This window comes from Bombina bombina, chromosome 2, assembly GCF_027579735.1.
Source record: "Bombina bombina isolate aBomBom1 chromosome 2, aBomBom1.pri, whole genome shotgun sequence".
Lineage (NCBI taxonomy): Eukaryota > Metazoa > Chordata > Amphibia > Anura > Bombinatoridae > Bombina > Bombina bombina.
This window is the reverse complement of record NC_069500.1, coordinates 1,120,463,556-1,120,478,042: the sequence shown is the minus strand read 5'-3', so window position 1 is coordinate 1,120,478,042 and position 14,487 is coordinate 1,120,463,556. Positions and strand designations below refer to the sequence as shown.

At 37.7% G+C, this 14,487-nt stretch overlaps 1 protein-coding gene across 2 annotated transcripts in view; it reads right to left on the bottom strand.

Annotated features, from left to right (window-relative positions):
- TMEM144 (transmembrane protein 144) overlaps positions 1-14,487 on the bottom strand; it is a 116,852-nt gene that overhangs the window by 61,233 nt on the left and 41,132 nt on the right. For both annotated transcript variants that reach the window (XM_053703775.1, XM_053703776.1), the window contains 4 exons: positions 13,534-13,621; positions 13,323-13,396; positions 12,365-12,483; positions 1,008-1,127 (listed from right to left, as the gene is read on the bottom strand). In XM_053703775.1, coding sequence (XP_053559750.1) covers positions 1,008-1,127; positions 12,365-12,483; positions 13,323-13,396; positions 13,534-13,621 — 401 coding nt within the window. The remainder of the gene's footprint in view (positions 1-1,007; positions 1,128-12,364; positions 12,484-13,322; positions 13,397-13,533; positions 13,622-14,487) is intronic.

Here is a 14,487-nt window from a genome sequence, read left to right as displayed (position 1 = left end):
AAAGTAATATATCTCTTTCTCTCTGAAGTTAAAAGACTGAAAACTTTCGATTGAGACAATTTGCAGATAGTGAATCTCCCTGTCACATTATATGCTTGTTGTGCTATGTTTTCCTGGTAGCTCTTACAATTGGCTAATAACTAACAACTTTCTGCCTGACATTGCTACATACTGACACACTGCTGGTACTAAAAGCTTGTGACTGTGAACATTTTTCCAAAATCAAGAACTGATGGAAAATAAGTAATAGTCAAACATATAAGGGGACTGCTCTTAACTCTTGCTAATCTGGACACGCTGGAATAAGCATGCTTTGCAACTAACAATATACCAGCGCTGGTCACTACTTGCCTATAACAATACTTTTTTTGTTTGTTTATTTTTTCTTATGTGTGCACACAAGGTTTATGAGCAATATTTGTGATGTTTTGCAGATATAACTTATGACATGTATATATATGAACCCAAGAGATAATTGCCTATGACTGCTTCTGCTGTATGAATGGGTATTAACCATTGCTACACCTGCACTATTATTGTTGTTTCTCTGTTCTTTGTTTTTAAGAACTAGATGAATAAATAAGTGCTTTTGTAATATTTAAAAGAGTGCTGTATTCTCTCAAGATTGGAGATCATATTATTTCTTTATTTACAAAATATAAATATCATGACAACTACATTCACATTTAAAAAGCAAGACTACATATAGCAACATAAAATAAAATAAAAAAATATTTGTATCCAAATCAAATGCACTGTTTGATTAGTTATCATTTATTTTAATTAACCTTAAACCAAAATAAATTCTAACGCTATACATAAAAAAATATTTTTTACCATATGGTTTTTTTTTTAGGTTTTTTTTTAAATTGGCAGGCTTATATTAATTAATAATTTACACAACTATAAAACATCAAAATCAACCTGTCATAAGTTAAAAAAAAAAGATAAAAACTGGCTATAATAAATTGTTCTGCAGAAGTTTGTTATTACTAAGCCCCACTTACCAGGCAATATTGCTTCTGGGTAAACTTTTGGTTGATTTTTCATTACTGCACAATAGATCAGAAAATATACTGTGCTAGTGAGGAAAATGCCACTGAAGTGTGCAAAGACGTAGTCTAAATCTGAAACACAAAAATAAATGATAATAATGCATTACAAGAATCACATAATACAGTTAAATTAAAGACAGAGTTCACACTGAAAATCTAAAACTATATGTTTAAGGGTTAAAAAAAAAATAGGTCAGGATATTCTCTTTCTGGTGTCTATATATTTCCAAAATATGTGTCTACAGATGCTGAAGTTCTCTGCAGGTCATGGGCATATGATAAAATAATGCTGACCACGCAAAACCTTTAGCCAGTATATGAAAGTTACCTCCCTCTAGAGTTGCACCTTATGAATAGGTCAGGCAAACCTTTCATAACCCTGAATACGAGAGACACACACAGTCTTATACTAAGATCACATTTTAAATATGATAAATATATACATGTATGTGTAAAAAATAAGCGACTAAAAGAAAGTATAAGAAAAGCAGGCAGCTGTAACAAGTGAGCATAATGTGCAGATTATGGCTACAGTTTATGTGCACAAGGCGTCGAAATCTGTTTTATTAATCATAATTCAGCAAAAGATGTAAATAAAACACTATTCCTAGAGCTCATATCTTTTATGCTTTGTGTTCAAAGGCTGAAGCAACAGACTAAAAATATAGCTTTTAAGTGCATTTTAAAACCCCACAGTGAAAGAAAGAGCAGCAATAAATTATTTCCATAATTTCCAATTATTTAACAGTGGTCACTGCACACTGTGTTGACTTCACACTGAGGGCTAGATTACAAGTGGAATGCAAACATTTTAGTGCTGTTGAGCTCTAACACCTCTCAATGCAAATCAATAGCGATCCTATGTCTGCGCTGGTATTGAAGTTGAAAGTAAAAACTCCCTTTCCCCATAGACTTCTAAGAGGCACGCAAAAAAAAAGCCTTTTCTCTCTTTTACTTGAACACTAACCCGAAAGGGAACGAGGCCAACTTACTAAAGCTGAAGGTGCATTGAGAATACTTGAATTACCTATGTTCATCACACACAAATACACACCCACATATAAATATATATCACAAATCAACAAATAGAGTCCAGCACTATACCCATAGGTATTTTATCCAATGTGTGCTCGTCACCATGGAGTATCAGCAAATCTCCAATTTATACAGTCCATGCATCAAATGTGACAGCACCACAGCTTTCGTCAAAGGTGAAAAGTTATTTTATTAGGATACAAACAAACTTAAAAGCGATGTTTCAGACCTACATGGTCCTTAATCATGCATGTTTAAGGACCATGTAGTTCCGAAACGTCGCTTTTAAGGTTGTTTGTATCCTAATAAAAGATTCTTTCACCTTTGACGAAAGCTGTAGTTCTGTGGTGCTGTCACATTTGATGCATGGACTATATATATATATATATATATATATATATATATATATATACACATATATATATATATACATATATATATATATATATATATATACACACAAACACACATATATATCAACAGTCTCTTGGAATGAAGAGGCACTCACAGGTCTTTAATTTTCAAAACATCTTTAACGTTTATTACTTCAGGTTCAGGTTGACGTTTCAATCCATATCAGGATCTTTTTCAAGACTAATTCGTTTTTAATCTTGCCACAAAAGTATGCCTTCAATTCATATATACTGTATGTATATATGTATATATATATATATATATATATATATATATATAGACACACACAGATATATATATATAGACACACACACATCTATATATATATATATATATATATATATTCACCAAAAGACAGAAACAAACCAGGATTTTTTCAAATGTGGAGTCAAAATTTATTGACAAAATTTTGACTCCATGTTTGAAAAAATCCTGGTTTGTTTCTGTCTTTTGGTGAAGTTATATTTTCTACACAGAACATCCGGGTGGTTGACCTGAGGAGGGCGGATTTACTTAAAGTATATATACACACATATACACAGTAGTGGCCAAAATTGTGGAAACCTTTTGAATTTTAACAAAAATAAAGACCTGTTTTAGAAAATGACAGGGTGGGCCGTGGACTCGTCATATCGTAAAATAAATAAATTTATCAGGTAAGCATAAATTTCCTTTTCTTTTACAAGATATGACAAGTCCACAGATTTCATCCTTACTTATGGGATACAATACCAAAGCTACAGGACACGGATGAAAGGGAGGGACAAGACAGGAACCTAAATGGAAGGCACCACTGCTTGAAGAACCTTTTTCCCAAAAACAGCCTCGGACGAGGCAAAAGTATCAAATTTGTAACATTTGGAAAAAGTGTGAAGAGACGACCAAGTTGAAGCCTTGCATATCTGTTCAAAAGAAGCATCATTTTTAAATGCCCATGAGGAAGCCACAGCCCTAGTAGAATGAGCCGTAATTCTTTCAGGAGGCTGCTATCCAGCAGTCTCATATGCAACACAGATGATACTCTTCAGCCAAAAAGAAAGAGAGGTATCCGTAGCTTTCTGACCCCTACGTTTTCCAGAAAAACAACAAACATGGAAGATGTTTGACAAAAATCCTTAGTCGTCTGCAAGTAGAACTTCAAGGCACGGATGACGTCCAAATTATGTAACAAACGCTCCTTTTTAGAAGAAGGTTTAGGACACAAGGAAGGAACATCAATTTCCTGATTAATATTCTTGCTAGAAACAACCTTAGGAAGAAAACCAGGTTTGGTACGTAACACTACCCTATCGGAATGAAAAATAAGGTAAGGAGAATCACATTGTAGAGTCGAAAGCTCAGAAACTCTGCGAGCAGAAGAAATAGCAACTAAAAATAAAACTTTCCAAGATAACAACTTAATATCTATGGAATGCATACGTTCAAACGGAATCCCTTGAAGAAACTTAAGAACTAAAGTCAAACTCCAAGGAGGAGCAATAGGTCTAAACACAGGCCTGATCCTAGTCAGAGCCTGACTAAAGGTTTGAACATCCGGAATACCTGCCAGACGTTTGTGTAACAAAATAGATAAAGCAGAAATCTGTCCCTTTAATGAACTTGCTGATAACTCCTTCTCCAATCCTTCTTGGAGAAAAGACAAAATCCTAGGAATCCTAATCTTACTCCATGAGTAACCCTTGCATTCACACCAATAAAAGATATTTACGCCATATCTTATGGTAAATCTTTCTAGTAACAGGCTTACGTGCCTGAATCAAGGTATCAATGACCGAATCAGAGAACCCTCGCTTAGATAAAATTAAGCGTTCAATCTCCAAGCAGTCAGCTGTGGAGAAATTAGATTCGGATGATGGAAGGGTCCCTGAATGAGAAGGTTTTGCCTCAATGGAAGCTTCCACGGTAGCAGAGATGACATGTTCACCAGATCAGCATACCAAGTCCTGCGAGGCCACGCAGGAGCGATGAGAATCACTGAAGTCCTCTCCTGTTTGATCCGAGCAATCACCCGGGGGAGGAGAGCAAATGGTGGAAACACATAAGCTAGGTTGAACGCACAAGGCACTGCCAAGGCATCTATCTGTTTGGCCTGAGGATCCCTGGACCTGGATCTGTATCTCAGGAGCTTGGCATTCTGACGAGATGCCATAAGATACAGCTCCAGTCTGCCACATCTGAGAATCAGGGTGGCAAAGACCTCTGGATGGAGTTCCCATTCCCCCGGATGAAACGTCTGTCTGCTTAAAAAATCTGCTTCCCAGTTGTCCACTCCTGGGATGTAGATTGCTGACAGATAACAAGAGTGAGCCTCCGCCCACTGAATTATCTTGCATACTTCTGTCATCGCTAAGGAACTCCTTGTTCCTCCCTGATGATTGATGTAAGCCACAGTCGTGATGTTGTCCAACTGAAATCGGATGAATTTGGCCAAAGTCAACTGAGGCCAAGCCTGAAGCGCATTGAATATTGCTCTCAACTCCAGAATATTGATTGGAAGTAGAGACTCCGACCGAGTCCACACACCCTGAGCCTTCAGGGAATCCAGACTGCACCCCATCCTAGTAGACTGGCGTCCGTTGTCACTATTACCCATGAGGGTCTGCGGAAGCATGTCCCTTGGGACAGATGATCCTGCGACAACCACCAAAGAAGAGAGTCTCTTGTCTCTTGATCCAGATCTATCTGAGGAGACAAATTTGCATAATCTCTATTCCACTGTCTGAGCATGCTCAGTTGTAGAGGTCTGAGATGAAAACAAGCAAACAGAATGATGTCCATTGCCGCCACCATCAATCCAATTACCTCCATGCACTGAGCCACTGAAGGCCAAGGATTGGACTTAAGGGCTCGGCATGTATTCAGAATCTTTAACTTTCTGACTTCCGTCAAGAAGATTTTCATGGATATAGAATCTATTAGAGTTCCCAGGAAAGGAACCCTTGTCTGTGGAATTAGTGAACTCTTTTCTAGATTCACCTTCCAACCGTGAGTCCTTAGAAAGGACAGAACCATGTCGGTATGAGACTTTGTCAGTTGATAAGACGACGCCTGGATCAGAATATCATCCAGATAAGCCACCACTGCAATGCCCCACGGTCTGAGAACCGCCAGCAGAGACCCTAGAACCTTTGTGAAAATCCTGGGTGCCGTGGCCAGCCTGAAAGGTAAAGCCACGAACTGAAAATGTTTGTCCAGGAAGGCAAACCTTAGGAACTGGTGATGATCTTTGTGGATAGGAATGTGAAGATATGCATCCTTTAAGTCCACGGTAGTCATATATTGACCCTCCTGGATCAATGGAAGAATTGTCCGAATAGTCTCCATCTTGAAAGATGGGACTCTGAGAAACTTGTTTAGACTCTTGAGATCTAAAATGGGTCGGAATGTTCCCTCTTTTTTGGGAACCACAAAAAGATTTGAGTAAAACCCCTGCCCTTGTTCCTGTATTGGAACGGGACAAATTACTCCCATAGTGGAGAGGTCTTTTACACAACGTAAGAATGCCTCTCTTTTTATCTGGTCTACAGACAATCGTGAAAGAAGGAACCTTCCCCTTGGGAGGGAATTTTTTAACTCAAGCTGATACCCTTGGGACACGATTTCTAGTGTCCAGGGATCCTGAACGTCTCTTATCCAAGCCTGGACAAAGAGAGAAAGTCTGCCCCCTACTAGATCCGGTCCCGGATCGGGGGCCGCCCCTTCATGCTGTCTTGGGAGCATCAGCAGGCTTCTTGGGTTGTTTACCCTTGTTCCAAGCCTGGTTGGGTCTCCAGACGGACTTGGCTTGTGCAAAATTCCCTTCCTGTTTAGCGGAAGAGGAAGAGGGGACTGCCTTGAAATTTTGAAAGGAACGAAAATTTATCTGTCTACCCCTCTGCTTAGATGTTTTATCCTGAGGTAGGAGGTGACCCTTACCTCCTCAGAAATGATCTCTTTCAAGTCAGGCCCGAATAGGGTCTTTCCCTTGAAAGGAATAGCCAAAAGCTCTGATTTAGAGGACACATCCGCAGACCAAGATTTTAACCATAAGGCTCTGCGTGCTAAAATGGAAAACCCTGCATTATTAGCCGCCAATTTAGCAATCTGAAAGGCGGCATCTCTAACAAAAGAATTAGCCAGCTTAAGGGCCTTAATTCTATCCATTATTTCCTCTAAAGAAGTCTCAGTCTTAAGAGACTCTTCTAAGGCGTCAAACCAAAAGGCAGCCGCAGTTGTGACTGGTACAATGCAGGCCGTCGGTTGTAAGAGAAACCTTTGATGAACAAATAGCTTTTTTAGAAGACCTTCCAACTTTTTATCCATAGGGTCTATGAAAGCACAACTGTCCTCAATAGGGATAGTCGTACGCTTAGCCAGGGTAGATATAGCTCCCTCCACCTTAGGGACCATTTGCCAAGAATCCCAAACGGGGTCCGCTATAGGGTACATTTTCTTAAAAGTAGGGGAAGGAGAAAAGGAGAAAACGGGATACCCGGTCTTTCCCATTCCCATGTAATAATTTCCGAAATTCTCTTAGGAACCCGGAAAAACATCAGAATAAGAAGGAACCTCTAAGTATTTGTCCATCTTACACAATTTCTCTGGTGGTACCACAATAGAGTCACAGTCATCCAGAGTCAGCAAAACCTCCCGCAACAACAGACGGAGGTGTTCAAGCTTAAATCTGAAGGACATTACGTCCGAATCTGTCTGGGGCAATGTACTTCCTGAATCAGACAATTCCCCTTCAGATAGAGTCTCCCTACCTCCCACTTCAGAGCCCTGGGAGTGTACGTCGGAGATCGCCATCAAAGAGTCAGAAGTCACCTGGACCACCTGGTCCTCTCTTCTACTACGTTTGCCTTGCAACACTGGCAACTTAGATAAAACCTCTGTAAGAGTGGATGACATAACTGCCACCATATCCTGCAGAGTAAATGAGGTGGACGCAGTTGATGGCACCTGAGCGGGTGTTAAAGGCTGTGACGCTTGGGGAGAAAGTTGCGGCATACCCTGAGTCTCATCAAGCTGAGAAGCATCCTTAGATATGCTAGCCTTAAAGAAAATCTGATCTTTAAACTGTAAAGCCCTCTCAGTACATGAGGGACAAAATGTAAGTGGGGGTTCCACATTGGCAGCTAAACACATAGAACAAGTATGTTCCAGTAGGTCAGCAATGATACAAAGAAAAAAAAGTGCAATATTGGTCTTGGTACAGATATAAAATGTAAATAACAAAATGTGTGCTGTGCCTTTAAAATGAAAACTGTTACAAATTTTACTGCATAGCGTTCAACAATAAATAATAGGGAGTTGAAATAAGGAACCTATTCACTTTCGTTAGGTCACAATAGTCCTTTTTATGTTAACCTGCTATATTGACTAAAAATACCCTTGCACCAAGCCACAGCTCTGCCGTGGCGCCTACCTTCCTCACAACCAACCAAAAAGCCGTCCGTGAACTGCTGCTTAAGTCCGCTTGCGATGTTGATAAACTGAAGACAAGCGGACGTAGGAAACACAGGAGCCTCGACGTACCCCTCCGTGAATGTCAGAAGCCAGAATAGCAATTGTGCGGCTAAGCGCGCAAATGTTAAGCCCCGCCCTTCGTGGGCGGTAGAATAACCCAATAGGAAAAACTGCATGGAAAATATCAATGTCGGATAGACCCAACTTGAAATACAAACCAATGTGCCCCCTCAAAAACTGTTCCACAATAAACAAATGTAAAAAATATGTAAAACCATCGGAGTAAAAATTGCCAAACAGTCCCCAGCGTCAGCCCGCATTCAAAATGCCACCGTAATGAAACCGGGTCATATATACACACCAACCCACTGTTATACATATAGGCAATATAAGAGGGGAAACAGCTAAGCAAATAAGAACTCTTGCAAGTTGATTACCCCTTTTGTGTTGCAGCAAGTAACATCCAGTCTACACTGTCAAAAAAGACTGTACATACCGCAGTGCTGATCACATCATGAAACTGTCCCACACGAAGAAGAGGTCCCTTGTCATCACCTCCTGTAGTTCTGTGGGAACAAACAGGGCCTTATGTAATATCTGATGAGACCATCAGCAGGGCAGCACCAGCATGGGGAGTGAAGCGAGAATGTAGAATCTCCTCAGTTCCCATTGTTAAAAAAAACCTGAAGCTCTACCCTGAGAAAAATAGTACTCACCATTTGAAAACAATAAACTCTTGATTGAAGATCTAAACTAACACCTCACTTTACCTCTTCCTACACTAAAACAGGCAAAGAGAATGACTGGGGTGGGAGGGAAGGGAGGGGCTATATATACAGCTCTGCTGTGGTGCTCTTTGCCTCCTCCTGCTGACCAGGAGGTGATATCCCATAAGTAAGGATGAAATCTGTGGACTCGTCATATCTTGTAAAAGAAAAGGAAGCACAACTTTCTTAGGTTGATATGAAGTAGCTTTCCCTCATTTGAATGTAGCCAATGAGCATGAGTGTTTAGTGAGTCAATCAGGTGTCATGAACAAGGCTACAGTTATGAAGAAATTAGAAGAAATATTGGTGGAAATTTAACCAAAGGTGGCATTTCTACATTTTTGAAGCGGTATAAGGAGACTCAGTCACTACAAAACCAGACTGGTAAAGGTAGAAAAAGATGCACAACAGCAAATGATGATAGAAGAATTGAGAGATTGTGCCTATGTGACAGAAGAAAATCATCTGGGTGTATACAGGATGAAATGGTGTAATGCAATGTGAAGTTGAGTGCAAAGACTGTTCGGCGCAGACTGCAGGAATTTGGTCTAAATGCTAGAATTCAATGAAAACAAAGGTTGAAAAGATTAAACTGGGCTAAAAGCCATGTTAACTGGACAGCAGGACAATGGGACAGTGTTATTTGGAGTGATGAGACCAAAATCTGCATGTTTAGTAGTAATGGCATAAAATACTTAAGGAGGAGAATCAGAGAAGGTTTGCATCCTGATTGCATTACACGTACCATGAAACACCCAGTTAATGTTATGATCTGGGGTTGTATGACATCTAAGGGTGAGGGCAGAATTTGCGTGATTAATGGGAATATAAATGCCCAAATAAATGAAATACTTGAGCCCAAACTGAAGCCTTCCCCACGTGATCTTTTCCAAAATCATGAAGCATTTATATTTCAACAGGATTCAGCTCAATGTCATGTTGCTGCTGTGTGAAAAAGTGGTTTCAAGATAATCATATTCAACTGCTGGAACTTGTTAGTCAGAAGCAACCCAGCAATAAAACCCAATTAATAGAAGCAATAATTCAATCTTGGTTTCACATTATAACAGCTGCAAAACGAAAAAACTTGGTTCACTTCATGGAAAGGCGTTGTAAGGCCGTAATTAACGCTAATGATTACCCAACTAAGTATTAACTGACATGTTGAGAATTTTTGTATATATAATTTTTTCTATGTGTTTCACTTTTCTTCTTTATAACTGCTGTTGTAATAAAAAATCCTTCATAAAAGTTATTACATTAGATTCTTGATTAAATTATCTTTCAATTGATATATAATTTTATTTTATTTCAAACCTCAAAAATACACTTTATCCAAAAGGTTTCCACAATTTTGGCCACTAGTGTATATATACTGTATATATATATATATATATATATATATATATATATATATATATATATATATATATATATATATATATATATATATACATACACACACACTTCTGAATCCTTTCAAGTCAAACACCATAACATATACCATATCCCTTTTTAACCCTTTTCATAATTTTTTATCAATATTAAACTTATATTTAACATTAAGTATGTCTATATATGAATGTAATACTTTATTTTATTATGTTTTACATGTGTTTTATGCAACTTTTAATCTGGCCCTAACATTTTATTTTAGGTCTCAAGTCACACTAATTCTTATAGCACTATTTTGGCTTTCACATGAGCTCAACCCATAACTTTCAACTTGTAATAAGAGAGATGTTTAGTGTGGTTGTGATATCCATTGAAAGTATATGGTGCTCTAAAGGGATGCTGGCTCTGCTAAATATGCTCTGGTAAATCTGTTTTATCATGGACTTGTAATATCAATAGCGCTCCACTTGTAATATCAATAGCACCTACTGGTCTGTAACCAATGATTAGTTAAGCACATGTGACACAGAGGATAATAATACATTTCTGAGTAATGCTTGTTACTCTATGTGACAAGCACGCTTGTGATGGAGCAATATTTTTAAATACTATTTTCATGGATCTGCCTTCCCTTTAGTAGTGAATAAAGTTAATTAGGGCTCTATTTCTATGAAATAAAGAAAGAAAAAAATATTTTCCTGAGACTTAAGTAGGTGTTTACTGTTGTCTATAATTAGATAGTGTTTTGAATAAGTATATAGGTCCTAGCTATTACCACTAATCTACGCTAGTGTAATTAAATCAGAGTCTGAAAGAAACACTCACAAGCCTTTTCCTTTCTTCTTCCAGGCTGGCTAAATTCAACCTAAACACGTGTCACACTTTTTCTTCAATAAATAACTCAATTTTTAAACAGAACAGTGTTGTCCAGGAAATGCATCATGTGCAGATTGTCTAGGCTTACATTTGTAAGAAAATATTGCCATAATTCAGCTGTTCTCTGGTGACCCCTGTGTCACTGAGCCTTCTTACAGTCTTAAAATTACCACCATGATTACAGGCTGTTAAGCCCATGGTCACAAGAAAAATTAAGGCTTCATGAGACACCAAAACGTTTGCTTCAGCCTCACATAATTTCCCAACAGTCCCTAGGCACAGTGATTTGAAATTTTGCTTTGGATCACAAAGCTTCACTAAGCTTCAGCAACTTGAAGTTCTTGTGCTTCCCTGTGTTCATGGCCCCTGTCTTGCTTCTTAATACTGGTACTGTGGTATATATATATATATATTATTTACATTTCATTAAAAAATGCTAATTGAGCCTGAAATTAGATTACCAGAAAAGTGGTGCTATTTTATTTAAATTTTCTAGATTTATTACATAGGTGTTTTTTTTTTTAAACATTTATTTCTATGAGTGCCTGGGTGTGTGTGCAAGAGTATGGGTGCCGGTGTGTTTCTATGTCAATGGGTGCCTGTGCCTGTGTGCATATAGATGTATATGGGTGCCTGTGCATATAGATGTCTATGGATGCTTCATTAAAACTAAATGACAGACATGCAACAGCCGGAGGGGGGGGTACATTTTTAAATATTGCACTGGGAGCTAGATTCTCTAGAAACTGCCCTGCCAAAGAGACCTCTATATTTCACTAGCTCCTTTTGATATTTGTTTTACAAACATCTAAAATTATTTTCTCTGAAAACAAGACTAAAAAACAATTTCAAGATCCACACACTTTGTTTTACGTGAAGAACAATGGGATTAACAGCAGGATTATTGCACTCATGTACAATTTACAGTCAGATGTAAGACACTTGTTTCTGGGTAAAATCATACCCATAAGGCAGCAATGAGAAAATGGTCTAATGATATTTGTAATTATTGTATTTGTGATACTGAACTGTGTGTTTAAAGGGGTTCAACACATATTTACAGCCGTTGAGCCAATTAGGGCAGTATATGGGTGTAGCTGCGAATTACTTGCCGATCAGAAAAAGCAGTGCATTACCTTTCTTGAACTTATTTTATCTATGTGTTTAGCACAGTTAGAATAGTTAAACACATGTACTAGACAAGAAGTATTGTAATAAAAAAACCTGGTCTAACATATTGCAGAGTAATGTCTGTTTAAGCACAGATGTTAAATACCAAGTCATATTTAACTTAATACTGCACTGCAATTAAATATTATAGGAAAGATACACAAATGCAAATTCACATACAAATTCAAGTATTCGTTTCCTCACCAAACTGACTTGCTCCTGCATATACGCTTGCATTGTTTTTGCTATGGTCCTTGATATAGAGAACTGGAATAAAACAGGAGCCATACAGAATTCCTGCTCCAGCTGCCATCACAGAGCCTCTTTTCCCAAAAAAAAAAAAAAAAGAAATAAGTAAATATCCTTTCAGGATAATGCTCTCAATTATGAACCACTTTTTTCATTACTTTCTTCAATACGAATATTGATATCTCTTCTTCATTAGTAACATTTTTGGTCCTCTTGTGTCAGACAACCCATATGCTGTACATTGCCTGTAATTGTCGGTGCTGCACAAGGGAAGTTAAAGGAGAAGAGAAATAGATAGGCGAGCACAGAAACAACATGATCTAGGAATCCAATCTGTAATTATAAATGGCTGTGACAGTGCAAGCTACATAGGAGGAAAGGATTGGATGTCCCCAGCAACAATGACAGAGCTAAAAGAGACGTGAAACTCTGTGATTCAGATAGAGTATTTCATTTCAAATAACTTTCTAATCTACTTCTATTTTCGCATTTGCTTTGTTCTCTTTGTATCCTTTGTTGAAAATCATAACTTTATAGGCTCAAGTGCAGCAATGCTCTACTGATTGGGACTGCACAGATATGCCTCTTGCCATTGGCTCACCAGATGTACATAGCGCCCTGTAGTGCATTGTTGATCCTTAAACAAAGGATACCAAGAGAATGAAGCAAATTTGACAATGAAGTGAATTGCAAAGTTGTTTAAATTGTACGATCATGAAAGGAAAATGTGGGATTTCATGTCCTTTTAAAGACAATATACTAGGCATGAGTGCTTAGTTTGTTTTGTATCTGTTGAGTCACATTCTTGTATAGTTTAAATGCAATGACATGTTTTTCTAAGCTGCAATTTATATTTTCTTATCACTCTTATTTTAAATCTTAGCCAACAAAGTGAAACTGAACAATAACTTACACAATGCGCTTCTGAAGAGGTGTCAGTTTATCTACCCATGATTCGTCAGTTGCAGTGTTTTCTCCTCTATTTATCTGTTAAAAAAATGTAAAAAAAGGTAAGTGAGATAATCAAGAAATCCTGTTAACTTTTATGAAATACAAGAATTGGTGTCGGCATCAGAAGCACAATGTATAAATATTTGTAAGTAAAAATTTGTATTACTACTTACGCTACCATTTAGAAGAGGGGTGGTTTCTGCTTCTGCGTTTGATGAGATACTTTTAACTTCTGATTTCACAAATAGAAAAATCACTGCACTGTAAAAGAAATAAAATCTGAAGACTGATTTATGAAGAAGAACAGAATGGACTATTATTTTTTTATCCAAATGCATTTTGGTTAATGTTTTTAATTCTAGGAAGCCTTTGCTAATGTACAGAGATTAATTTGACTTTCTTCTTAGCCCCCCAAGGTTCATAAATTAGTGTTTATTTAGCTCATCAAGGTCTAAAGAGAATCTAAGATTTGTGTAAAAATAATAATCTACTTTGCCTAATCTCCATCAAAAAATCTTGATCTTTTTAAATTTTCATACTGCTTTTATGCATTTCCCAAGTTGTTTAAAGTCCATTACTGTATCTGAGTAGACAGAAAATTGATATGAAATTTAAAATAATATATTTTTTTATTTATTAAAAATGCAAAGCTGTTTTCCTATAACAATCCACTATTTGCACTTGTCTGGGTAACCAAGTAAGGAGTGCGTGCTTAGGGCGCGATCACATATACGGTGCATGTTTCGGCGCAAGTGTGGGAACCCGCGCCGCCCGTAATTTCACCTTGTACATCGGGGTATTACATATACTGCTCCGTTATATGCTAAACTGGCATAAGTAGGACAAACTGGCGATCTTCTGAAATGTGCGCAAATACACATTTTAGTCATCGCAAGTAACTTACGCCAGTATTTTGTCCATGGAAAGTGTCAATAAAGAGTAGTTTTATGCAAATTAGGCTAACACTCGTAAAAATGAACCGCGATTTCAAATATATTCAAAATTCATATATAAACCCATGTGCAGCCGCCATTTTATTCAGTGTGTTTGGATTGTTCTTTTAACTACAGCACACTACACTGGAGTGGAGGATTAGTCAGAGTAGAGAGAGAGGCGGAAACAGAGGA